Genomic DNA, 25,927 nt, shown 5'->3' on the forward strand with positions numbered 1-25,927 from the left:
GTCAGCAATGTGAACTGCAGCCCTTGGGAGCACTGGTGCTCAGCATGGGTTCATTCCATCAAGAAATCTAGTATCTAGTTACAGAGAGGATTGTTGAGTCCCAGTGAGGACAGTTTACCCACCAGCTTCTGAGGGATGATTTGTTAAACGCTGAGCTGCAGTCGATGGACAACATCCTGGTGCATGAAGCGTTGTCCTCCAGGTAGGACAGGAAGGAGTGGAGGGCCGAGGCTATGGCATCATCAGTGAGCAGTTTGGGTGGTAGGAGAAATGGAAAGGGTCCGATGTAGCTGGAAGGTGGGATTTTATACGATCCATTACCAGCAGCTTAAAGCACTTCATGACTGTTGAGGTCAATGCCTCTGCACAATGATCATTTTGACCGTTACAATCGCTCTCTTGGACACTGAAATAATTATGGCTGTCTTGAAGCCTGCAGGGTCAGTGAATTGTTGCAGAGAGAAATCAAAGATGTCTGTCCAGACCTCTGTTAGCTGGCTGAACAACCCCTCAGCAGCTGCCCGGGTATGTTGTCCAGCCCTACAGCATTGTGTGGGTTTACCCTGGCTAGGACCGGCCTCACCTCAACTTCAGCCAGACCAGGAGCCCATTCCTCAGGGAGAAGGAGCTTTTGTCAATGTCACGTCATTCATTCTGTCAAATTGTGCATTGAAGGCATTCAGCCTAAAAGGGAGGGATAACTAATTACTAGTTATGGAAGCCATTCTGATTTTGAATTACATTTCTCTCAAAATGAAACTCAGTACCTTGCTGTGTTTAATGGTCTCCTTATCCAGTGCTACTGCTTTGGAATTTGTGTGTATAGAGTCCTCCCCATTCAGGCTCTGGGCTTATAACAAGAGTGCTGAAGATCTGAAATGGCAGAACTAGGCTTTGAGCAGCTGAAGCTCTTAGAGTTCTGGTCATAAAGCACAAAAACAGGCCTTTTGGCCCATTAAGTTGAGCTAGCTATCAGCCCCTCATTTACACTTGGTGACAGTTGTCCATCATGTCCGACGATGATAGGAAACCTGCGCAGGAGGGTTTTTAAAGAGGAATAGCCGTTGCATAGGGGCAGTTCCCCTCCCTTGACCTCAGAAGTCCAACAAACATCACAAACTGGGTTGCAGAGGGTGATCTTGATGGCTTCTGTGTCTTATCACACCCTTTGTTCCTCATGGAGCATTGCAAAACTGCCTTCCTAGCCATTGAGTCTCACTGTAAATCTCATTCACCCGGTCTGCCGGTCGCGTGCTGCGGCAGGCATGTCCCTATCTCACTGGGGTATGAGGCTGCCGGCCACCCTCAGCAGGTGAGAACTGAGTGTCCAGTGGGGACCAAAGGTGAGTGAACTGCCCCTGAATGGACACCCACAAGCCCCTTCACCAGAGGTGCTACCCCCCCCCCCCCACCAAGTACACCCAGTTACACTAATCCTCCTCACACTTCTGACCTTTGAGGCAAATAGGAGGAAACTCACATTTCTCCCATGCAGAGAATGTACAAACTCCACCCAAGGGTGTTCTTGAACCCAGGACCCTGATGTGAGGCAGCAGTTCTACCAGGTGTGTCACTGCTTGCTGAGGGGAGTGTTTATACAGCACACACTGAAAGCCAAAAAGGAACTGCAGACATTACCAATCTGAAATAAAAGCACAGTCAAAATAGTTGAGGCAGGTATAATAACACCATTTGAGCTGTATTTGCGTGTATATGGGTCGGAAGGTTGAGGGACACAGGCAAATGGGTGTGGTTTGGGTGGGCACCCTGGTCTGCATGGCCGAGTTGGGCAGTTTTCATGCTCTATTACTCTATGACGGCCTAACTCTAAAATGCTGAAAACATTCAACTGGTCAGACAGCACCGCGGAAAGTGAACTGAGTTAACGTTTCATTACACCTGCAGACTGGCGCATTTTCTGTTTCTTTTTGCAGCAAAAGCAAATCTGTTTTTTTTTTTCCTTTTGCAGTTCTCTATGCTTTTGTTAACCAAGAGACCTTGAGTGTCACGTTCAATAATTTGGTCCTTTCCCCAGCGCCCATAACATCCTCCCCACCCCTCAACTGCGCACACACAAACACACAACACACAACACACACTCACACACACACTCACACACTACACACCTCACTCTCTCACTCTCACTCTCACACTACTTTCGATAGCAGGAGTTCGAGTAAGAAAGCGATAAAGGGCCGCTGTCAAAGTTTGACGGATGGATGCCTGGTTCCCAGTAGCAACGGTGAATTTAAAAAGCCGCTATCCGGGGAGGAGCCAGTTCGGACCCGCTCTGCCGTCTGCAACTGCGGGTGAATGAACGGGTCTGGACCGGCCGGGAAAGCACTGCACCCGGAGCTCGCCCCGCTGAATCTGCCCCAACTGAACCCCGGTAGCACCGACCAAGAGGAGTCGAGCTGCGCTTCGGTACCCGTGATTTCTCCCCGCGCCTAGGTAAGTATGGTTTCCAGGGGAAAGCGGATCCCCAGCCTAATATTTGCGCTTCCATTCCTCTTTGTGTCAATTCCTTGTTTACTAATTATCTGAAACGTTTGCATTTATAGATTGTCCCCATTGTGTATAAATGTGGTTGACTGATGCTTTATTCAAATGTTCTGACTACAGGTCCTATCAGCTTCATTTTTATTGATCACTTTACTGATCAGTTGCGGGGAATGGTTGCAAGAATGGGTTAACGGTCAGAACAACGGGGGTGAAGTGGCTCACATTCCTACGCCCTGGTTGTAATATAAAATGCATGTGCCGCACAGCTGAGATGGGATCTGATGGGAGCTCAGGTTAGATGTGGTTTTGAAAGTCAACATGCTTTGATAGTGTACAGTAGCTGAAAACTCACCAGCATTCAACTTCTACAAATGCTCCCTAAGTACAACAGTGCCTCTTGTATACCCCTGAAAGTTCCTCCGTCTTGTGCACTCTATAACAAGCTTACACTTACAGAGAACTGTCAAACATGAAACTGTGATCTAAAGCATACAAAGACTCAAGTATCATTTATGAGAATTAGACGTGCTTGAATCAAGCACCTCATTTTTACCTTGGTCAGTTTTTAACTCCATTAATACTTGGCTCTGAACTCTCTGTATTTACCTGGATTTTACACTTGGATTAATCAAGTTTTCTGTTTGTTCTCTGCTTCACTGGTCCCTCTGCCTCTTCTGGGGAACTCTGGCTAGCCTCATTTTTTTTCTCTCCTGTAGGTAATACTTCTAAATCAGGGTTTCCAAGCCTTTTCTTTTATACCGTAGACCAATACCATTACACATGGACCCCAGGTTGGGAACACTTGCCCTAGACTGTATCTGAATCCCTTCTTCTTTAGTCAGAGGTTGGATTAGTCTCAGATAGCAATTAATCAATTATTTTAGTTTTGTTAATTTGCTTTCCCCTTTCCTTCCCAAAAAAAGACCCCAATCTCTCCTTTCTTCCTCCAGCTAAAGACCCTACTCTAATTTCCCACAGATGACTGGAAAGGTCAGTAGAGTGTTGGCTTTCTCAAAGGTACAAAGGGCAAGTTGTAAACTTGAAGGATATATGGACCTTCGAGGTGATGGAGTTCAGAGTCATCAAATAATGCCAGAACTAATAAGGTTATGTTCAGAACAAACGATGTGTTGAGGAGTACTAGGAAATTGGGATGATCTAATTGGAGCTGTTAATACTTGGGCAGCAGGATGAAGATATGTCTCTACCAAAGGAGGGATAAGGCAGTCCTTCCCTCCGCTGGCCTGCATGCCAGCCTTGGTCAAGGTATAGCACATGCTTAGCCCTCTGATGAGGGTAGCGTGAAGCCTTGGGAGCAGGTGGTGGACGGTCATTATGAGCAGCTGGTGCATATCACAAGTCCTGGTTCTGTGACCACTGATACCAAGCAGACAATCTCTGAAGAGCGTTGATAATGGCTAATGTCACTCCTCTTGTAAAGTCACTGGCCAGTAGAAGACAATGGCAAACCACTTGGGGAGAAAAACATTTGCCAAGAACAATCATGGTCACGTCATACAACATGGCACAAAATGATAATGACTCTTAACGAGATAATGTAATTTCTGTTCTATTTTCCAGTTCTTAATTCCTTGAGGTGAAGTAAACCTGTCATATCAACCACAAGCTGCCCTGTGATGTCACTCTCTTGTTAGTTCCCAGACACTTGGAATGCCCTCCTCTGAAGAGAGTGCTGCCTCAGAGCTTCAGCTGTGATCTCTACTACCAACCCCACTCTCCTCCCTCACCTACTCAGCTCACTTGGGATAAGTGCTGACTGGGTGGGGGGGGGGAGGGTCTCTGTCCTCATTACCATCCCCATTCCCTTCCTGGTCCAGGTCAGTTTACTCCTCTTGAGTGAGTGCAGCTTCAAGCTTCCATCTCCTCCTGGTCAGTTCACTGTCCTTGCTGAGTGCAAGTCTCTGGTTTCATGATGCCACTGCTCTCCAATCTGAATCCCAATCAGTTTCCTTCATCCAGGTGAGCATTGGTCTCAATTCTTGGGCCTTTACAATGTCCCCACTTCCTCCTATTCCCAGTCAATTCACTCTGATTACTATAGTCCTCAGAGAATTATTGGGGCTTTCCCTCTTCCTTACCAAAAGAAAAGAGACACAAAACACTCCTTTCTTCCACCAGCTAAAGATCCTACTCTAACTGAAAAGATCAGTAGAGTGTTGGCCTTCTCTAAACCTCTTTGTTCTATTTACTGTACAAGGGACTGAAAGCACCAAGTTGTAAACTTGAAGAATATACTGGTCTTCAAGATGGTGTAGTTCAAATTCGCCAAATAAAGAGCAAGTGACACTTTGAGGCGATTTTCCTTTGCCTGGTCTTGGGAAATTGGAATGATCTACTGTACTTGGAACTGTTAAGATGATGGAGGGCATTATCCTAGAGAATCTCCCTGGGCGTGAGGAATCCTGGATGTGGGAAGACAGCTTGAAGTTGTAAGCTAGGTCCTATATTGATGATATGGAGAAGCAATTCCCTACAGCTCTCTCCCTAAACAAAATGTCCACAAAGGCTGTCACTCAAAAACATCAGGTGAGACTGGCTGTTTTTAATGTTAGACCTGAAATTGCTAAGAATAGCTAGTAGTTCAGGCAGCCACTGTGGAGGGAGGAACAAAATGTCTGCTGTGCACGTGGATCTGCACCCCTCCATAGCTACTGCCTCATCCGAGTATTTTCAGCGCCTTTGCCACAGATGCAGGTTCAATGCTGACCTTGGGGGCTGACTCTGCAGAGTTAGTGCATTCTCCTGTGACCATTCTGCTGGCTCCGGTTTCCCCCCACATTCCTAAGGTGTGCATATCAGTAGGTTAATTGACCACTTTAAATTGCCGCCAACGTGTAGGCGAGTGGGAGAATTGATGAGAGCAAAAATTCACATTGATAGAGAAACTCAGCAGGTCAAGCAGCATCCATGGAGTTAAAGCGCTGGCCAATGTTTCATGTTGACACGCCACACCTGGAAACTGCTGAGAAATGCAGGGAAAATAAACAGTGGGATTAATGTGGGCTGAGTGTGCGCAGGTGCTTGATGGTCAGTGTGGGAATCGGTGGGCCACAGGACCTGCTTTCTCGCTGCGTTGTTTATGAATCTGTCTCCGGTTTGGCTGTTTTTTATTCACTGATTTGGCTGCACAGAACCTAACAAAGGCAATTCAGCCCGGTAGGCCGCAGGTCAACCACAAGGCAACTGAAAGCTGGAATGCTGGGGACTGAATAGACTAACACAGCTCCCACATTTCCTTCATTTCTTTTCAAAAACACCGTGTCTTTAGTCTCGATCACCAAATAAGTTAAAGGTGAATTCTGCTGCTGCACTGTGATCAAGGTTGCTTTTGATATTTTTATAGGATAGCTTTTATATGTGTGTTAATCTGCCAGCATGGCTTCTGGCTGCAGAAGTTTCTCTTGCAGCTTCAGCAGGGAAAATGCAACGCCTTAAGTCGCACACTTTGGAGGGAGAGATAGCAAGGCGGCTGGAGACAGAGAGGCGTGAGTCCAAGCATGCAGAGACGAGACTCAGGAATGGACTTCATGACTTGGAGGAGGCAAGGTTTTACTGTATCAACAGAATGACGAAGGAACAGAGACGTGTCCAGAGAGACCTTACCATGATAAAGAATGGTAGGTTGCCCTTGGTAAGATGGAGACATTCACACATTGGATGTTCTGAAGTGGCCCCTGGGCAAAGACAGTTCACTCAGGGACATTTCCAGTGACAAAGTTAAACAATCACATGCCAACTGTCTTACTGTTTTTATCTTACAAAGATATCATACCCCTCTTCCTTTAATTTCCCTTCTGGTACATTCTCTAAACCTCTTTGTTCCATTTACTGTGCACTCTACTGTCTCTCAGACTCTGCAGATGGGAGACAGACAACTCTGTTCTACTCTCTCCATAGACGCTGCCTGACCTGCTGAGCATTTCCAGCATTCTCTTCCTTTACTATTGAGACATTGCATCCTAGAGATTCTGTAAGTTTGAAAGGCTCACACCTAACTACTTCTTCCCCATTTAAAAAAAAATTAGACTGTACATATATAATTTGGAAATTGTTAGTACAGAAATTTGTTTTACAAACTCCAGGTGATTCTAATCAAGCCTTAATCATTACTGAACTATAAGATTTGGAAGCCATGTGGATTACCTTCCCTTGGCAATCTGGAGTTCCCCATTACATTATGCAGCTAATCCCTGAATGGTATGTAAGTTCTACACCACTGCTCTGAAAGAATTCAGGAGTATGTGAAATGGTCTGAATGTTGCCACATCCCACTGCTTGCCCAGTGGGTGTATCGTTCAGATAGCAAGGTAATTAAACCGAAGAAATGCCGAGCAAAATCTTTCTCCACTACACTGTTTAATTGTTTATTTAGTGGGTCTGTGACCGGTGTTGTGCCAGGCATTGCTCACAAGTGTGTCAACAAGTGCATTCTGATATCAGTTCTAAATTTTCATTTTACTTTCAACCTGCATTCCATTTTTTAATAATGGATATTGAAATATTGTGCTAGATCTATTACTTATTACTGTACGTTCCTTTAACAAGAATTGCACCCCCTTAGCACCTCAAAGAGGTTTCAACCCTGGGGATCAGTGTCCTGTATTTCTCTCATTAAGTGTCCCCTTTCCCCTGTGTCCCCTGACCAGACCATCTTACGCTTCCACTTCCTTAAGCCATTTCAGCTATTGTTTCAGTTTATTGTGCTCACTACCATTCCTATGTTTCTTGTACATATGACAAACAAGGGTCTGCTGAAATGTCCAAGTGTCTCCCAACTTCACCTAAAATTCTTTCAGCACAGTCCACGGAACGCTTATACTTCCTGGAGCAACTAAAAGACTACTGGCGGAACCCAGAGGATCAAGCAGCATCTGTTTTTGGTACGGTAGCTGTAGGAATTAGTAGGTTTATAGTAAATATCTCTAGATGGTTATCACCTGTGATAGAGTCAGAGAGATCCAGGGAAGAGAAAACGGTGTCAAAAAATGGTCCAAATGAATGTGAGGACGGGAGGTAAGGTTGTGAGCCTGTCATCTGGCGATTCGTCCCCATGTGTTCATAACTTGTTGGATTTTTCCCAGGCTATTCTAAGAAGAAGGTGGTAAGCAGTTTCGGAAGGCTATGTCCAGATACTAACACTGCAGTCAAGGAAAGCCCCGACTTCAGCAACAAAGTTTCACTCATCAAACCACCTGCAAAGGACGGAAGCTTCATCTTGGCATCAGAAAGAATCAGGTAGCAAAATATTTACCTGATTTTATGCTCAACATTTTGAACTTGTGATTCAATAATGTTAGCAGGATATGTTTTAGTTTCAGACCTAAGGATTTTTAGGTACTTAGCCAAAAAGATTCTTCAGCCTCTATATTCTGCTCATCTGATGTGGAAGCTGGGACTGACATTTCTACACAGACTGGTTAAGGTTGACAATGACAGGGCTGGTCCACCGTAAGCAAATTTGAGTGTGGACCGCACTGGGTCTAGATGGCTGCTTCCGCTGGCCACTTACTGATTACACACCAGACTCCACGGCTTGACTGCACCATCTCTTACCCATCTCCCGGACAAAGGTTTGTTCGCAGGTGAAACATTTCCAGTGCCCATTTATTATTGCCCCAGGCTTTTATTACTGGCGATGGCCTTGATGGTCACACATCTGAAATGGCCACTGGTACTGTCATTCATTAGGGTGATTAAAAGATTTGCTTGGCTGGATTGTTTTCATGAAATCCATCCTGACGTACATTTATGAGCTACTACCTAACCAAATAGCAATTTGTTTTGTCCTGTATGCTTGTTTTCACATATTTAGAGTCATAGAATCACACTGAACCAAAACAGGCCCTTCAGCTGTCCAAGTCCAAGTCGTCTAACACCCAATTCTACAATAATCCTAGTTTATTTCTCCTACGTTCCCATCAATTTCCCGCAGATTCTACCACTCAGCTGCACATTATAAGCAACTTACAGTGGCCAATCAACCCATTTAATGTAAACTTAACCGTTTTATTAGACTATTAGAGTTGTAAAGCATATAGCAATTGTTCTTCGGCCCATCGTGTCAATGCTGACTTTCATGCCTATCTACAGTGCCTATAAAAAGCATTTGCTCCCCTTAGAAGTTTTCATGTTTTATTGTTTTACAACATTGAATCACTGTTGATTTAATTTATCTCTTTTTGACACTCATTAACAGAAAAAGACTCTTTTGTGTCAAAGTAAAGACAGATATCTACAAAATGGTAGGCTAATTCATTCATGGAAAATTAAGGGACGAACGTTAGTTACATGGCAGTGATGTTCAGCAGAGCAAATAAATAGATTAAAAAAGAGCTTTGTTAGGCTGATTGGCCTGTAGTTGTCAGGTTTCTCCATCTTTCCATCTATAAATTGCCATGCTCCAGTTCCTAGAAGCATTCTCATTTTGCTGGGTATTTTAAAGAGTGAATTTAAATAGACATATTTCTAGACAGAAACAGGTCAAGAAATATGGGTAGGGAGAGGGAGTAAGGTATTGATATATTATCATATGGGATGCCTGCTTCTATTTTATGTTTCTTGGTTTCGGCCAGAACCTCTATACTTTCCAGATTCAGTGACATGGGATATATTAAATGTAAATAAGTTGACTTTCCTACTTTGAGAACAGCCACATTTTATCAGTTCTTATTCAATCCATTTTCACTACCAAACAAGAGATGCTGGAAATCCAAGCAACACACACAAAATGCTGGAGGAACCCAGCAAGCCAGGCAGCATCTATGGAAAAGAGTACAGTCGACATTTCGGGCCGAGACCCTGAGGAAGTTTCACTACCAGCTCTTCATTTTAACTGTAACATTGAATTGTTTTCTCTCCTGGTGAAGATACAATGCAGAGTAATCCTGGGGTGCCTTTGCTTTGTCCTTAGCCTCCATTAGGTCTCCTCTTTGATCTCTGATCAGTTCCGTTTTTCCTTTATCTGCACTATAACCATAGTCTTGCTGTTTGTTTATGGGAAGTCTTTTATGTTGCTTTTCATGTTGGACACCAAGTTATTCTCAGAGTCTCTCATTGCCACTATCATTATTCCATTTGCAGATGTAATTTGTACTTCCTATAGTCAAGTTGTCTGTTTGAGTATGAACCTTAATGTTGTCAGGAGCCTCTTTTTCCCATTCTTATTCCCAATTACATCATTCAAGAAACTTTAATTTTGAATGCATTTCCCTCACGTCTCCCACAAATTCACATCCTCAAAAAAAAAAATTAAATATGTAGTTTTTGTACCTCATCAACATTTTGGAAACCTATTTTTGATAACTATTTTGCCTAAAGCCAGAGACAGATCCTTTTCTGACTCCCTGAAGTTAATCTCACCCTGTTAACTTGTATACTGGACAGGTCTTTGCATGCTTCCACAATTATGTACTGTATTTAAATATATAATGATCAATGTCCCCTGGATGATCTCTAATTAAAATTTGTTCCATTTCATTTCACATAACCACATCTAACATGAGTTCCTTCTTCCAGGAGTTCCATTCCCCTTTTGTTACTAAACTGTTACTGTTCCTAATTAGGATGATTAAATTTCCCCATTACCATATCTTGTAGTTACAGAAGCATAGAACATAGTACGGGCCCTATGGCTTACAATCCTTCACTCTGCTCCAGAATCAATCTAACCCTTCCCTCCTGCATAGCCCATACTCCTCCAGTTTTCATTCATCCATATGGCTATCTAAGAGTCTCTTAAGTGCCCCAAATCTGTCAGAGGGTGGTGGGGTGGAGATACGTCTCTAACAAAGGAGGTGTAAGGCATTCCGACCCTCTGCTAGCCTGCAGGTCATCATTGGGCAAGGCGTAGTACCTGCTTAGACCTCCGATTAGGGTCACATAAAGCCTTAGGAACAATGGTGGATGGTCATAGGAGCAGCTGGTGCATATCACAAGTCCTGGTTATGTGACCACTGATGCTAGGCAGACAATCCCTGAAGAGTATTGATAATGGCTGGGGTTCCCTGTCTAGTGAAGACACTGCCCAGAAGAAGACAATGGCAAACCACTTCTGTAGAAAGATTTGCCAAAGTCAATCATTTTGAACAAGATTGCCTATGTCATACGAGACACCACATAACGAATGAAAGAGTATACCAGGCTCCACCAACAACCTAGCAGTGCATTACAGGCATATAGCACTCTGTGTAAAGAACCTACCATTGACATCTTCTCTGAACCTTCCTCCACTAGATTAAAAGGAAGCCCTCTAGTTATCACCTTTGCTGTCCTGGGAAAGGGTACTGGCTGGCCTCTCTATCGATATTCAAGGTGTGGTGGCATACAGTATAGTGTTAGTGCATCGCTTTAAAGCACCAGCAATCACTGATCGGGTTTCAATTTTCACTACGGCCTGTAAGGAGTCTGTACATTTCCCCCCCCCCCCCCCCGCCCCCGTGACCACGTGGGTTTCCTCCGGGTGCTCTGATTTCCTCCCACATTCCAAAGGCGTACAGTGAGTTGTGGGCATGCTAAGCTGGCACTGGAAGTATGGTGACACTTGTTGGCTGCCCACCACAATCCTCGATGATTTGATTTGATGCAAAGAGAGCATTTCACTGTATGTTTCAATGGACATGTGTCAAATAAAACTAATCTTTAAAAAAATGTCTTTAATCTATGCCATTTACAATCTTATGAAGTCACCTGTCATCCTCCTTCACTCCAAAGAGAAAACCTCTAGCTTGCTCAAACTTCCTTCATTAGACAAATGAGGCTCTATCATATGGAATTACATAGAACTATGTACAATGTAGAGCACAGAACGGCAGTTCAGCCTAACAAGTCCATGTTTATAGTTCTGGCATCATCACTCTAAAACATTTTTTCAACTTCTCCAATTTCATCACACCTTATTTGTAGAATAAAGCAACCAGGAGTGCATACTACTTAAAGAGTATTGGATTTAAATGAGGTTCAGTAACTCGAGAAATTCTGCAGATGCTGGAAGTACAAAGTAACACATACAAAAATGCTGGAAAAACTCAGAAGGTCAGGCAACATCCGCGGAATTGAATAAACAGTCGATATCTCAGGCCAAGGCCCTTCTTCAGGAATGGGTGAAGATGTCAAAAGAAAATGGTGGGGGGGAGGGGGGAGGGAAAGGAGATTAGCTAGACTGTAATAGGTGAAGCCAGGAATCTGATAGGAGAGGAGAGTGGGCCACAGGAGAAAGAGGAGAGGCACTGGGAAAAGATGATAGGCGAGTAGATCAGAGGTAAGAGGCCTGAATGGAGGATAGAAGAAGAGGGAAGGGGGCTGGAATCTTTTTTTACCAGAAGGAGAAATCAATATTCATGCTATCAGACTGGAGGCTTTTTACTGGAAGGTGAATATCGCTTTCTCCTTCTGGTAAAAAATATTTTACCTCCCCTCTTCAACTCCCCGCTCTGGCCTTTTACCTCTTCTCACCTACCTATCACTTCCCCCTGGGTCCCCTCCTCCTTCCCTTTTGCTCATGGTCCACTCTCCTCTCCTATCTGAATCCTTGCTCTCCAGCCCTTTACCTTTCCCACCGCCCCTGCCATCGGCTCCACCTATCACTCTAGCTAGCCTCCTTCCCCTCCCACCACATTTTTATTCTGGCATCTTCCCCCTTCCTTTCCAGACCTGAAGAAGGGTCTCAGCCCAAAACGTTGACTGTTTATTTATTTTTATCAGCTCTATCTGACCTGATGCAGTTCAATACTTTCTTTCATTCTATCTCTCTAGAAATTGCTGGCTTTCTTTTTTTGTAAGTAACTTTATAAAACTAGGTTTCTACCTGTCAATTTTGCACTTATTTTTACACTTCTTCCCACTGTGGACTTATGTAGAGACCCTGAAGCATAAGAGTTCCTGCAAGGTTCCTAACCAAACAGAATCTAGTAATTGCAGCATCCCTTCCCAGTGCTGCAGAAGTTTCTTTGATTAATACTGCTGTCTCTCCAACCTCTTCTCCTTTCTCTTCTTCCCTGAACGGCATGTTGCCAGGAACATGAGCTTTCTAGTTTCCCCCAGTTTTTACAGTAGGTCTCAGTATTTGCCATTGATTATTGATCATTCATCAAACAATTATCACACTGTCACCCTACCACAGGCCTTCTGTCTGACATAGCACATTAAGCTCATTCTATGATAGTAAAAGGCACTTTAGAAATGAAACGCCCTGCTTCTTTTATGCTAATCTCCTCAAATATATGTAATTCCAAGATCTTTCCAGTTTTAATCATCTCTCTACATGTTCCTCCTTTAATGGGAACTACACTCAGTGGGCACTTTATTAGGTACACATGTACACCTGATCGTTAATGCAAATATCTAATCAGCCAAACATATGGCAGCAACTCAATGCATAAAACCAGACAGACATGTCCATGGGGTTCATTAGTTGTTCAGACTAAACGTTAGAAAGGGAAAGAAATGTGATCTAAGTGATTTTGACCATGGAAGGATTGTTTGTGCCAGATGGGGTAGTTTGAGTATCCCAGGAACTACTGATCTCCTGGGATTTTCATGCAGAGTTTAGAGTTTTCAGAGAATGGTGTCTGGCGAGTGAGACAGAAAACACTGTGAATATTAATAACTTATTTCCAAACAGTAAAAATCTGAACGAACATTCATGTTTCCCAAGTTACAGAAACTACAAAGTTGAATATTTATCAAACATACATTCAAAAAACATACATAGTTAAAAGCGCACATGGAGCAATGACAAATGGTCATGTGCACCGCTTGCCTTAAACAAAGGAAGAGAAAAGGAACCTCCCAAATGTGCTCTCCGTATACCCGGGATGTTTGAAACTGGACACCAACCGGCTAACCAATGGGAAAAGCAGCTGCAGTTCCTAAACTAACCAATCACAATGGAAGCAACTTTAGACAATCAGAATAAGCCATTCCCCCCCCCCCACACAGAACAGATAGTAACTCATATAACTATGCATTATAACAGAAAAGCATCTCTGAACACATATGTCAAATCTTGACGACCACAAATATACACTCAGTGGCCAATTTATTTGGCACTGGAGGTACATAATAAAGTGGTCACTAAGTGTAGAACATTTAGCTCCTCAGTGTATTCTTCTACACAGTCTGGATCAGTTCTCAGCTTCCTCACCCATGCTTGTTGCTTTTTCATTCTTATTCGCTTTCTGGTAGTTTTACAGAAAGTTAACATTCTTCCACTGTCCGCCATTCCTTGGCATATACGCCTAATTATTCAATCCCCTCCTTCTGTCTCTCCTGCCCCATTTTTCAAGCAATTGTCTTTTATTCTTCACTTCAATTGATATACTTTTTAAGCTTATTTTTCTTTATGGATGTGGGTTCTAGGGTAGGCTTCATTTGTTCCGCAACCCCAGCCGTTCTGAATCTTCATTGTCATGCAAAAGAATTGCAGTTGCTGCATGAGGAAAATGTGCATGTCTGGAATTGGATTGCTGCTGGATGTGTGTGTTTGACAGGTGGAGTACTGTCATGTTTTGTAACTTTAGAACTTAAACTAATTCAAAGTGAAACAAGGGAGCTGAGAGGTGCGAGGCTTAGTTTGTTCTTTAAGCAAGGCGTGCACTTACACTTGGTAGTGTCATGGTGTATGCAATTCATGCACTTTTACATGTGACCATAATGAATGATGTAAACAACAAATAATGCTGAATCCAACAATTTACAAGATTTATTCAAATATTACTGAAATATTTAATACACAACACTCCTCCCTGCTTAGTTATAAATTTGACCTCAATATAGAATGCATCTCAACTAGATACACAATACACTATACATTACCGCAACTATACGGACATCCGCACATAGTAAATTCTAAATTGTCCCATTCAGCCCTAAAGGTTTAATCTCTGTGGAGGATTTCTTACTTTTGTGGGATAATGCCTTTCCTGACAAGGGGATTTCTCTGCTTAACTGGTGAGACTTGTGGCTGGGGAACAATCTCACATTTTGGGGCCTGCTCCGTGGTGGTTGTAGGAGTTGACTCAGAGACTGCACGAAGTGACTCTGACAGCGGTAGGCCTCCTTTCTTCTCTAATGATTGACTCTGTCCTCACCTGATTGATGTGTTGCCTCCAGGTGATATCAGATGCAATCTCCACTGTGTAGGAGAGTAGCCTAATTCAATCCTTAATCTTTCCAAGCACCCACTTATGATCGCCTCAGTCATCCCTCAACAGGACTGCTTATCCAGGAGCGAAACATCAAACCTCCTTGTTTGGAGAGCCTTCAACTTATCTCAGCTGTATGTCCTGCGTACTCCTTCAGAGATTGAGTTTGAAGAATCCAAGCATGAATGCAAGGGATGGGCCAGGAACAGCAGAGCTGGTGGGTTTTTGGTTATGGAGTGTCCTGCATTGCAATATGCAAGGAGGAAATTGGTGGGTTTTGATTCAGTGTCGGTGTAGTGTGTTCCACCGACATACCTCACTGGGCATTCTTTAGACTCTGGAAAGGCCTTCTGCCAAGTCATTTGTAGCTGGGTGATGGAGTGCAGATGTAATATGTCTTATCCCACTCATTTTTAGGAATGACTGAAACTGTCCCGCAACAAACAGTGGTCTATTGTCACTGACTAAGTATTCTGGAATATCAGTGCTCATGAAAAGGCTTGTCAACACACGGTGTGTGAGGTTGTAGTGGAGGCTATTGGGAATATGACTGGCCACTTTGTAGCTGCATCCAGTACCACCAAGTAATTTGTGCCCATGAATGGTCTGGCAAAATTCCCATGAATCCTCTGCCAGGGCAATGCGGGCCATTCCCGGGGAGGAGTGGTGCTGCTCTTGGCAGCTTCTGGATGTCCTGGTATCCCGAACAGTGCACGGCAAGCTTTGAGCAAATCTCCAATTTAGACATGCTTAGATGACCAGCATGTTGCTCCTCCAACACTTTACCTCTCAGCTTGGATGGTGTAACAAGTCTCAATCCCCACATAAGGTAATCCCATCATAGGCATGTTTATCTCATTGCTGATTAAAATGAGAGAACTGGAGTTTCTGCTGCACATTCCAGCCATTTTGGGTGGCCATGTAGACCTGAGACAGTGTGGAATCTCTTCTAGTTTCCATTGGATCATCTCTGCTCTAGTAGGGAGACTTCCAATTTGCATAAGGGAAAATACGTCAAGAGGAATATCTTTTTTTTGTAAATTTTTCCATTATTTTCTTTTCCAGGGGTAAATGGGACAATCCATCAACATTTCCATGATTAGGCCTCTTGTCCTCTTGAATTTAATCTTGTAGTTGTGTCCTCCAAGAAACAGAGCCCATCTCTGCATTTGGGCTACTACTGTTAGTGGATTGAAAATTGACGCTATTAGTTGATAATCAGTAATGAGGGTAAACTCTCTCCCATACAAGTCCTAGTTAAAACATTTACCACCCCAAATGAGACTCAAGGCCTCTCTGTCAAACTGTGTGTAATTTTTCTCTGCAACAGTAAGAAATGTGTTGCAAAGGCTTTGGGGCATTCAATTCCATCACTCAGGACTCCACCTATGCCATGACTCAACTGATACCACAAGATGAGGCATCACAGACAAGCTTCATTGGACAATGTGAATCATAATGTGTGACTACAGTGTCTGACATCACCATTTCCTTTACCTTTTTGAAAGCTTTGTCCATTGCCATTTCTTCCCAATCTGCAGTAATGAGTTTAAGGGGTGGAGCACCATATCCGGGTTTAGCAAAAACCTGTTATAGTAGATGACAAATCATAAAATCGACCGCAACTGTGACACATCCTTTAGCCCAGGAACATCCATCGCTGCTTGAATTTTCTCAGCGCACTTGTGTAACTCTTGTGCATTAATAGTGTGACCACAGTAAGTGATGCTTGGTTTAAAGATTTCACACTTGTCATGTAGTGCTCTGAGCCCACAATCTTCTACTCTTTTCAACACTATCTTCAGGTATTGACAATATTCCTTATCATCCTTACCGGTAACAATGATATCATCCAAGTATCTGCTTAGATAGCTTTGCAGCAGCTGGTCCATAGCCTTCTGCCAATGTGCAGATTCAGATAACACTCCAATGTGGCTTGTTAGTTGTAGTATTTCACTGTTACGAATGTCATTCCCGGGGGAGTTATCTTTTCTCCAGTATAAATAGTTAGATGGATATCAGTTCAGTATCTTTGGAAAGCTGTACAGTCCCATTTTGTGGAATGACTGAAACAGCCAAATATCCAGTTCCATTTCAAGTAGTTTGCTGTTCAATTCTGAAATAAGCCATGTTGTTTGTCTATTGTTACAAGGCTGAAGTCAGTTCTGTGTTACTCTCAACATTATCAGATTTTTTATCAACAGCATGGAGATTTGTGCTCTTTTTGTGATGGAAACTTGATATCTCAGCTGTTTCTCTACCCTGTGCAGTCCATTTTTTTCTGCCCAACTTACTCTTTGGCTATATCCTACTTTGTTGTATTTTCTCTAATTTTCATCTTTAAATCTGCATTGGTCTGGTGAATGCTGCAATAACAACCAATTTGTTCAGCCAGGCTGGTTTCTGTTTGGATATTGCAATTTTATTCAAGCTCACTTGCATTCCTAACTGCAACTCAATTGCACCTCTGTCTGCAATTTCCATTGAAACAGTGATTTTAACTGCTCTTTTAAGTGTAAGTTTTGATTCAGTTAGGCGCCATTAAGATTCCACAAACTAAGCAATCTCTCAGCGCATTATTAAGCCATTAACAAACTGACATACTCTTCAGTTCAGTCATGTATACCGAAATGGACTCTCCTTCCTATTTATTTCACTTATGAAACCTAAAGAGTTCTGCAATCAAAAATAATTTTGGTTCTAAATGTTCCTGCATTACCTTCACAATATCATCAAAGCTCATTTCGGCTGGTTTGGTTGGAGCAGTTAAACTTCGAAGCAAACTCTATGCCTTCAAACCCAATGCACACAGCAGAATTGGTATGTGTTTCTCATTGGCTATTTTATTTGCTTCAAAATACTGTTCAATTTGCTCAGTATACATGAGGAACAAACGAACATGTCAATCTTTCAGATGTAGCCAGCCATTACTGATTTTTTGTATGATTATTTTTATTCACATCTTACAAACCCATGAATTCTTACACTTACTGCCATTTTATTTTTTTTGAAACTCAACAGTCTCTGCGTGTGCTGCACTGTTTTCTATTTACTCACCTGTTCTTCCTGTGCTTTTCTTTTAACTCAACATCTTGTTGCACTTCAAGAGGTCAATAGCCATCTTGGGTCCATTTTTAAAATACCTCATCACCACTGTTATGTTTTGTATCTTCAAAACATTAAAGTAATTCAAAGGGAATCAAGAGAGCTGAGAGATTCTTTACTTTAAGCAAGGCGTCCACCTGTCACCTGGTGGAGTCATAACATATGTAATTCACATCTTTTTACATATAAACATTGTGAATTATATTAACAACAAATAATGCTTAATTGAAATATTAAATACATTACACTCCTCCCTACTTAACTATAAACTACAACTAAACATAGAATGCATCTCAACTATATACACAATAGTTACAACTACGATACAGACATCCACAGCATAGTCAATTCCAAATTGTCCCATTGAGGCTTGAAGATTTAATCACTGTGGAGGATTTCTGACCCTTTTGGGATAATGTCTTTCCTGACAAGGGGAATCACTCTGCTTGGCGGCTGAGTCTTGTGGCTGTGAAACTATCTGAAGTTTTGGGGACTCCTCCGTGGTGGTTGTAGGCGTTGACTCTGAGACTGCAGGAAGTGGTTCAGACAGCGATAATCACCTTTCTTTTTTAACAATTGACTCTGCTCTCCTCAACTGATCAATGTGTCACCTCCAGATGATATCAGATGTAATTTCCACTGTATAGGAGATTGGTCCAATTCTGTCCCTAATCTTTCCAAGTACACCCTATCCCCGTTATATGCGTCTTCAGACAATGCGTTTTCACAGTTGTGCGTCGAACCTACTTCTACCAACTTCTCCTTAACTGCATCCAAAACTCACAGTTATGTGTGCGTGTGTGGTGGAGTCTGCGAGGCTGTTGGCTGACCAGTATTGTGTGGGACGAGACACACCACTTTCCCGCCAAAACAAGCCACGCGCGCACGCCTCACAGTCTCACTCCCACCAGTCTCGCATTGGTAGTGGCAGCGTGTGTGTGTGCGATCTTGCTCTGTTGTTATTACATATGGTGCAGTGATTTTGTGCTTGAAATATTTAACCATGCCTCCTAAGTGTACTATGTCAAGTCCTGGGCCATCAGCCAAGAGGCAGAGAACTGCATTAACACTTGAAAAAAGGTTGGAAATTATAAACACGGCTGCGTCAGGTGAAGGTAACACAGCTCTGGGACTCTACTTCGGCCTCTCGTAGTTTACCATTCACTAAACCCCCATGCTCTTAAGGGTTTGAGTAAGAATATGCTTCCTGTCCACTGGGCAGCTAACAAGAAAGCATGGGTCACTGGTCAAGTCTTTGAAGATTGGTTTGCTAATCATTTTGCTGTTGAGGCTGAACGCTACTGCCGGGAACAGAATTTTGCCTTTAAAGTTCTTTTGTTGCTTGACAATGCGCCAGCCCATCCTAAACATTTGGAGAGCATTCATCCTAACATAACAATGCGTTTCCTGCCACCTAACACAACGTCGCTGATTCAGCCACTCGACCAAGGTGTGATATCTACGTTCAAGGTGTATTTTTTATAGTGAACCATCTCTCAGATGCTGCGAGCAACAGACGATTTTGAAAATCCATTGGAAGTCCTTCAACATCAGACATGCCATCAACACACTGATGAATCCTGGAAAGAGGTCAGGTCTTCCACTATCAGTGGAGCATGGAAATCAATTTGGGCAGAGTGTGTACACACCTACACGGGGTTTCCTGCCTTCACTGCAGCTGTCCAGGATTGTGTGGCCTTGAGCCTTAAAATTGGTGGGGAAGGATTCTCAGATCGAGACTGCTGATGTGGTAGAACTCCTGGATTCTCATGATGAAGAAATAAGTGAGGATGACCTTCTGCGTTTAACTCAGACTGAAGGTCGTAACAACAATGAAGAAGGAATTGTCAAGTTGCAAAGGATTTTACGGTGAAGCAACTGGCAGAATTTTTTAAGGCTGGGGAACACTTGACACAAACGGCGATAGACATGGACCCAAGATTAGAATGGAGTCAGCACTTCAGTCGTTCCCTGCAGTCAATCCTTCTTCCCAACAAGCAAATTTATGCTGAAAAACAAAATGCTGCCAAGCAAACAACCCTCACCACTTTCTTCAAACCGGTGTCATCCACACCAACTCCACCTCCACCTGAGCACTCCACACTTGTCTTATCTCCTGCTACCGGCAGTTCTGAGAGTTCTTATTCCATTCAAACAATCATACAAGTGCCTAAGAAGAATAACGTGAGCTGCCATAATGACTATCGCCCGGTAGCACTCACAGCTACAGTGATGAAATGCTTTGAGAGGTTGGTTATGACTAGACTGAACTCCTGCCTCAACAAGGACCTGGACCCATTGCAATTTGCCTATCACCACAATAGGTCAATGGCAAATGCAATCTCAATGGCTCTCCACACGGCTTTAGACCACCTGGACAACACAAACACCTACATCAGGATGCTGTTCATCGACTATAGCTCAGCATTTAATACCATCATTCCCACAATCCTGATTGAGAAGTTTCAAAACCTGGGCCTCTGTACCTCCTTCTGTAATTGGATCCTCAGCTTCCTAATGAGTAGACCACAATCTGTGTGGATTGGTGTTAACATATCTTCCTTGTTGATGATCAACACTGGCGCACCTCAGGGGTGTGTGATTAGCCCACTGCTCTACTCTCTGTATACACATGACTGTGTGGCTAGGCACAGCTCAAATACCATCTATAAATTTGCTGATGAAACAACCATTGTTGGTAGAATCTCAGGTGGTGACGAGAGGGTGTACAGGAGCGAGATATGCCAACTGGAGGAATGGTGCCACAGCAACAACCTGGCAGTCAATGTCAGTAAGACAAAAGTGCTTAATGTGGACCAGGAAGGGTAAGATGAGGGAACACATACCAATCCTCATAGAGGGATCAGAAGTGGAGAGAGTGAGCAGCTTCAAGTTCCTGGGTGTCAGGATCTCTGAGGATCTAACCTGGTCCCAACATATTGATGCAGTAATAAAGAAGGCAAGACAGTGGCTATACTTTATTAGGAGTTTGAAGAGATTTGGTATGGCAACAAATTCACTCAAAAGCTACTATAGATGAACCGTGGAGAGCATTCTGACAGGCTGCATCATTGTCTGGTATGGGTGCAGATGGGGGGACTACTGCACAGGCCCAAAAGAAGCAGTAGAGGGTTGTAAATTTAGTCGGCTCCATCTTGGACACTAGCCTACACAGTACCCAGGACATCTTCAAGAAGTGGCGTCTCAGAAAGGCAGCGTCCATTATTACGGACCTCCAGCACCCAGGCCTTGCCCTTTTCTCACTGTTACCATCAGGTAGGAGGTATAGAAGCCTGAAGGCACACACTCAGCGATTCAGGAACAGCTTCTTCCCCTCTGCCATCCAATTCTTAAATGGACATTGAACCCTTGGACACTACCTCACTTCTTTTTAAATATATAGTATTTCTGTTTTCTGCACAAGTTTTAATCTATTCAGTATAGTTATAATGTATAAAGTATACCAAATAATATTTACTTATTTATTTATTATTATTTTTTCTTCTATATTATGTATTGCATTGAACTGCTGCTGCTAAGTTAACAAATTTCACATCACATGCCGGTGATAATAAACCTGATTCTGATTCACTTTTTTAGGAATGATTGAAACTGTTTCCCCACAAATTGTGGTCCATTGTCACTGACGAAGTGTTCTGGAACGCCAGCCCTTGCGAAGAAGCTTCTCGACACATGAGTAGTGTGTGAAGCTGTACTGGAGGCTACTGGGCATACTTCTGGCCACTTTGCAGCTGCATCCACTACTCCTCAGAAATTTGAGCCCATGAATAGTCTGGCAAAATCCACATCAATCCTCTGCTAGGACAATGCAAGCCGTACCAAGGCATGGAGAGGTGATCCTCCAGGCATCTTCTGGATGTGTTGACATCCAGGACAGTGCACGGCAAGAGGCTCAATCTGCTGATCCATCCCAGGCCTCCAGACAAAGCTTAGGCCAATGCTTTCATTTTAACCACGCCTAGATGACTGGCCTGTAGCTCCCTCAGCACTTTAGCTCTCAGCTTGGATGGTGCAATCCTACATAAGACAACCTCCGTCAAGGGGAAGTTTATTGTAATGTTGGTAAAAATGAGGGAACATTCCAGCCATTTTATCTGGCCACGTAGACCTGAGACAGAGTGGGGCCTTCTGTGATTTTGCTTTGGCTCAACTCTGCCATAATAGGGCGACTTTTGATTTGCATTAGGGAGAATATGTCAGGAGGAATGTCATTTGTTGTAATTTATTTCTGTTATTTCCTTTTCCAAGGGCTGCTGCTGTTAGTGGAACACCCTTCTGTGGATTGAAAATGGACACTAGTGGTTGATGATCAGTACCGAGGGTAAACTCCCTCTCTTACAAGTACTGGTTAAAATGTTTTACACCCCAAACCCGACTCAAAGCCTCTCTGTCAATCTGTACATAACTTTTCTCGGCAACAGTAAGGGAATCTGATGCAAAGGCTATGGGGCTTTCACTTCCATCATTCATAACATGTAACATGACTTCACTTCTACCATAGGTGAGGTTTCACAGCAAGCTTCACCGGATGGTGTGAATCATAATGCATGAGCATAGTCTGACCTCACCACTTCCTTTACATTTTTGACAGCCACCTTGCTCTGCTTTGTGCATTGCCATTTCTTCCCATTCTGCAGTAATGGTTTCTGGGGGGTGGAGCACAGCAGCCAGGTTTGGCAAGTACCTGTTACAGTAGTTGACAAATCCTAAAAGCGACCGCAGCTGTGACGCATCCATTTGCCCTGGGGCATCCATCACTGCTTGAATTTTCTCAGCACACTTGTGTAATCCTTGTGCGTCAATGGTGTGACCAGAGTAAGTGATGCTTGGTTTAAAGATTTCACACTTGTCGCATAGGGCTCTGCACCCATAATCTTCTAAATTTTTAACACTGTCTTCATGTTTTGGAGATGTTCCTTGTCATCCTTATCACGAGAGACTCATCCAGAAAGTCATGAGGCATGGGATAAGTGGAACCTTGGCTGTTTGGATAAAAAATTGGCTTAAAGGAAGAAAGCAGAGGGTAGTTGTGGAAGGAAAGTATTCTGCCTGGAGGTCGGTGACTAGTGGAGTGCCGCAGGGATCTGTCCTGGGATCCTTGCTATTTGTGATTTTTATGAACGACCTGGATATAGAGGCGGAAGGATGGGTGAGTAAGTTTGCAGAAGATTGGAGGAGTTGTGGATGGAGCTGCAGGTTGTCGAAGGTTACAAGAGGATATAGACAGGCTGCAGAGTTGGGCAGAAAAATGGCAGATGGAGTTCAATCCAGATAAGTGTGAGGTGATGCATTTTGGAAGGACAAACCAGAAGACTGAGTACAGGATTAACAGTCAGTTACTTAAGAGTGTGGATGAACAAAGGGACCTTGGGGTTTAAATCCATACATCCCTCAAGGTCGCTGCGCAGGTTGATAGGGTAGTTAAAAAGGCCTATGGGATGCTAGGCTTCATTAACAGGGGGATTGAGTTCAAGAGTAGAGAGGCCATGTTGCAACTCTACAAATCTCTGGTGAGACCGCACTTAGAGTATTGTGTTCAATTCTGGTCACCTTATTACAGAAAGGATGTGGAAGCTTTGGAGAGGGTGCAGAGGAGATTTACCAGGATGTTGCCTTGATTGGAGAACAAGTCATATGAAGCAAGGTTAGCACAGCTGGGACTTTTCTCTTTGGAGTGTAGAAGAATGAGAGGGGACTTGATAGAGGTCTACAAGATTATGAGAGGCATAGATAGGGTGGATAGTCAGTACCTGTTTCCCAGGGCACCAATAGCAAACACCAGAGGGCATATGTACAAAATTAAGGGAGGGAAGTTTAGGGGAGACATCAGGGGTAAGTTTTTTACACAGAGGGTTGTGAGTGCCTGGAAAGACTTGCCAGGGATGGTGGTGGAGGCTAAAACATTAGGGGTATTTAAGAGCCTCTTGGACAGGCACATGGATGAAAGAAAAATAGAGGGTTATGGGGTAGTGTGGGTTTCGTACTTTTTTTAAGGATTATATAGGTCGGCACAACACGGAGGGCTGAAGGGCCTGTACTGTGCTGTAGTGTTCTATGGTTCTATGGTAACAATGATATCATCCAGGTAATGCTGAGTGCCTGGGCAGCCTTGCAGCATCAGGTCCATAGCTTTCAACCAGGGTGCAGGCTCTGATGCTACTCCAAAAATAAGTGCACTCTAAGTCCTTTGTGAGTGCTTATGGTGTGAAAAACTTTGGACTCTTCCCCTACCTCCATCTGTAGGTAGGCCTCAGCTAAGTCTACTTTGCTGAAGTGCTTCCCTCCAGAAAAGTTTTCTATCATGGGCAGAGGGTATTGATCTACTTTCAGAACTAGGTTACTGGTAACCTTCAAATCACCACAGATCCTGGCAGACCCATTCTTCTTGCTTACTGGGACCACTGGGTTGCTCGTGGGCTCCACTAAACCTTGGAAAGAATTCCTGCAGCCTCTATGTGATCTAACTCACTGGCTACTTTACCATGGGTGAGATAAAGAACAAGACGTGCTTTGCAACACTTGGATGTGACATTTTCATTTAACATTATTTTACCCTTGATATATTTGAATTTTCCACTGTCATCCTTGAACACTTCTGTGGCATCATGTAGCATCTTTCTTAATTCAATTTCAATTGGCTTCATTGCACGGGATTGGCAAGCAATTGGTGGACGGATCTCCAATCAAGTTGTAGTTGTTTCAGCCAATCATGCGACCACAATGCTGGTCCTCCAGTTTTTACCACATATAAGCTAAAACTGGCTTGTTAGTTGTTGTATTTCACTGGTACAAATGTCATTCCCAAAGGAGTTATCTTTTATCCAATATAATTAGTTAGTTGGTAATCCACAGGCTTCAGTTCAGTATCTTTGAAAAGCCAATCAGACTCATTTTGTGAAATGACTGAAATAGCCAAAGCAGTGTCCAAGTCCATTTTAAGTAATTTGCTGTTCACTTCAGATATAAGCTGTGTTGCTAGCTTTCACAATGAAAATCTCAAGGCTAGCCAGTCCTTTGTTACTCTCATTGTTATCAGATTTTTCTTCAACAGTTTCTTTTTGAAACTGCAACATGACGTTTTAGCTTTTTCCCTTTCTAGTCCAGTCCATTTATTTTAGTCTGCCCAACATGCTCTTTGAAGGTGTCCTGCCTTGTTGCATTCTCTGTAAGTTTCACCTGTAAATCTGCAATGGACTGGTGAATGTGAGCCCCTTCCGCAATGATATCCCAACTCATTCAGCCAGGCTGGTTTCTGTTTAGATGTTTACACTCACTTTCAGTCCTAACTTCCACTCATCTGTGCCTCTGTCTGTTCTTTCCATTGATACAGCAATTACAACTGCTCTTTTAAATGTAAGTTGTACTCCAGTTGGGATCGTTTTTCAATGCTTTCTTGTAAGATTCCACAAACTAAATGATCTCTCAGTGTATCATTAAGCCCATCACTGAACTGGCATTGTAATTTCTTCACTTCAGCCACATATGCTGAAATAGACTCTCCTTTTTGATTCTGCTTATGAAACTGAAAGCCGTTAAGCAATTAACAACAGTTTTGGATTTAAATAATCCTACATTACTTTCAGAATATCACCAAAGCTCATTTTGGCTGGTTTGGTTGAAGCAGTTAAACTTTGAAGTAAACTGTATGTCTTTAAACCCAAAGCATTCAGCAAAATTGGTACAGGCAGTCCCCGAGTTACGAACATCCGACTTACGGACAACTCATACTTACGAACCGAGGAAGGAGAACGCCGTCCGCCATTTTAAGTCATTGCCGTTGTCACTGTGTTGAGTGTTTAACTTTGTATTTGGCTTAAAATTTTCTTAGTAAAATTCACCCTGACCCCGCCCCCCCCCCCTTATTCCGGTCGCCTGGTGGCGCAGTCAGATCAACACTCTGCTGGAGAACGGAGGTTCCCGAGTTCGATTTAGTGACAGACTGCTTCCGTGTCGGGTTGATGTCGAGCTCGCAACTCAACCCCATAAAAAAAACCACCGCCACCTCTAGTTTAAATTCCCACGCGGAATATTGTGGAGGATCAAATACCCAAACCCAGCTCAGCCCCCACTTGTCCCATTCAGCCTGTCTCAGTGCAGTGGTCCTTAGGACCCAGCGGACCTCGGGAGCCGGCGGAGCT

At 43.3% G+C, this 25,927-nt stretch overlaps 1 protein-coding gene across 2 annotated transcripts in view; it reads left to right on the forward strand.

Moving 5' to 3' along the window:
• The first annotated feature begins 2,321 nt into the window (after positions 1-2,321).
• LOC140737236 (coiled-coil domain-containing protein 190) overlaps positions 2,322-25,927 on the forward strand; it is a 37,769-nt gene continuing 14,163 nt past the window's right edge. Inside the window, exons 1-3 of one of the 2 annotated variants that reach the window (XM_073063549.1) lie at positions 2,322-2,451; positions 5,916-6,140; positions 7,605-7,758. In XM_073063549.1, the coding sequence (XP_072919650.1) occupies positions 5,945-6,140; positions 7,605-7,758 (350 nt within the window). In that variant the 5' untranslated portion in view covers positions 2,322-2,451; positions 5,916-5,944. Of the gene's footprint in view, positions 2,452-5,743; positions 6,141-7,604; positions 7,759-25,927 lie in introns of those variants that run through there. The other variant, XM_073063548.1, reaches the window with a different exon arrangement.

This window comes from Hemitrygon akajei, chromosome 12 (genome assembly GCF_048418815.1).
Source record: "Hemitrygon akajei chromosome 12, sHemAka1.3, whole genome shotgun sequence".
In the NCBI taxonomy this organism is placed as follows: Eukaryota; Metazoa; Chordata; class Chondrichthyes; order Myliobatiformes; family Dasyatidae; genus Hemitrygon; species Hemitrygon akajei.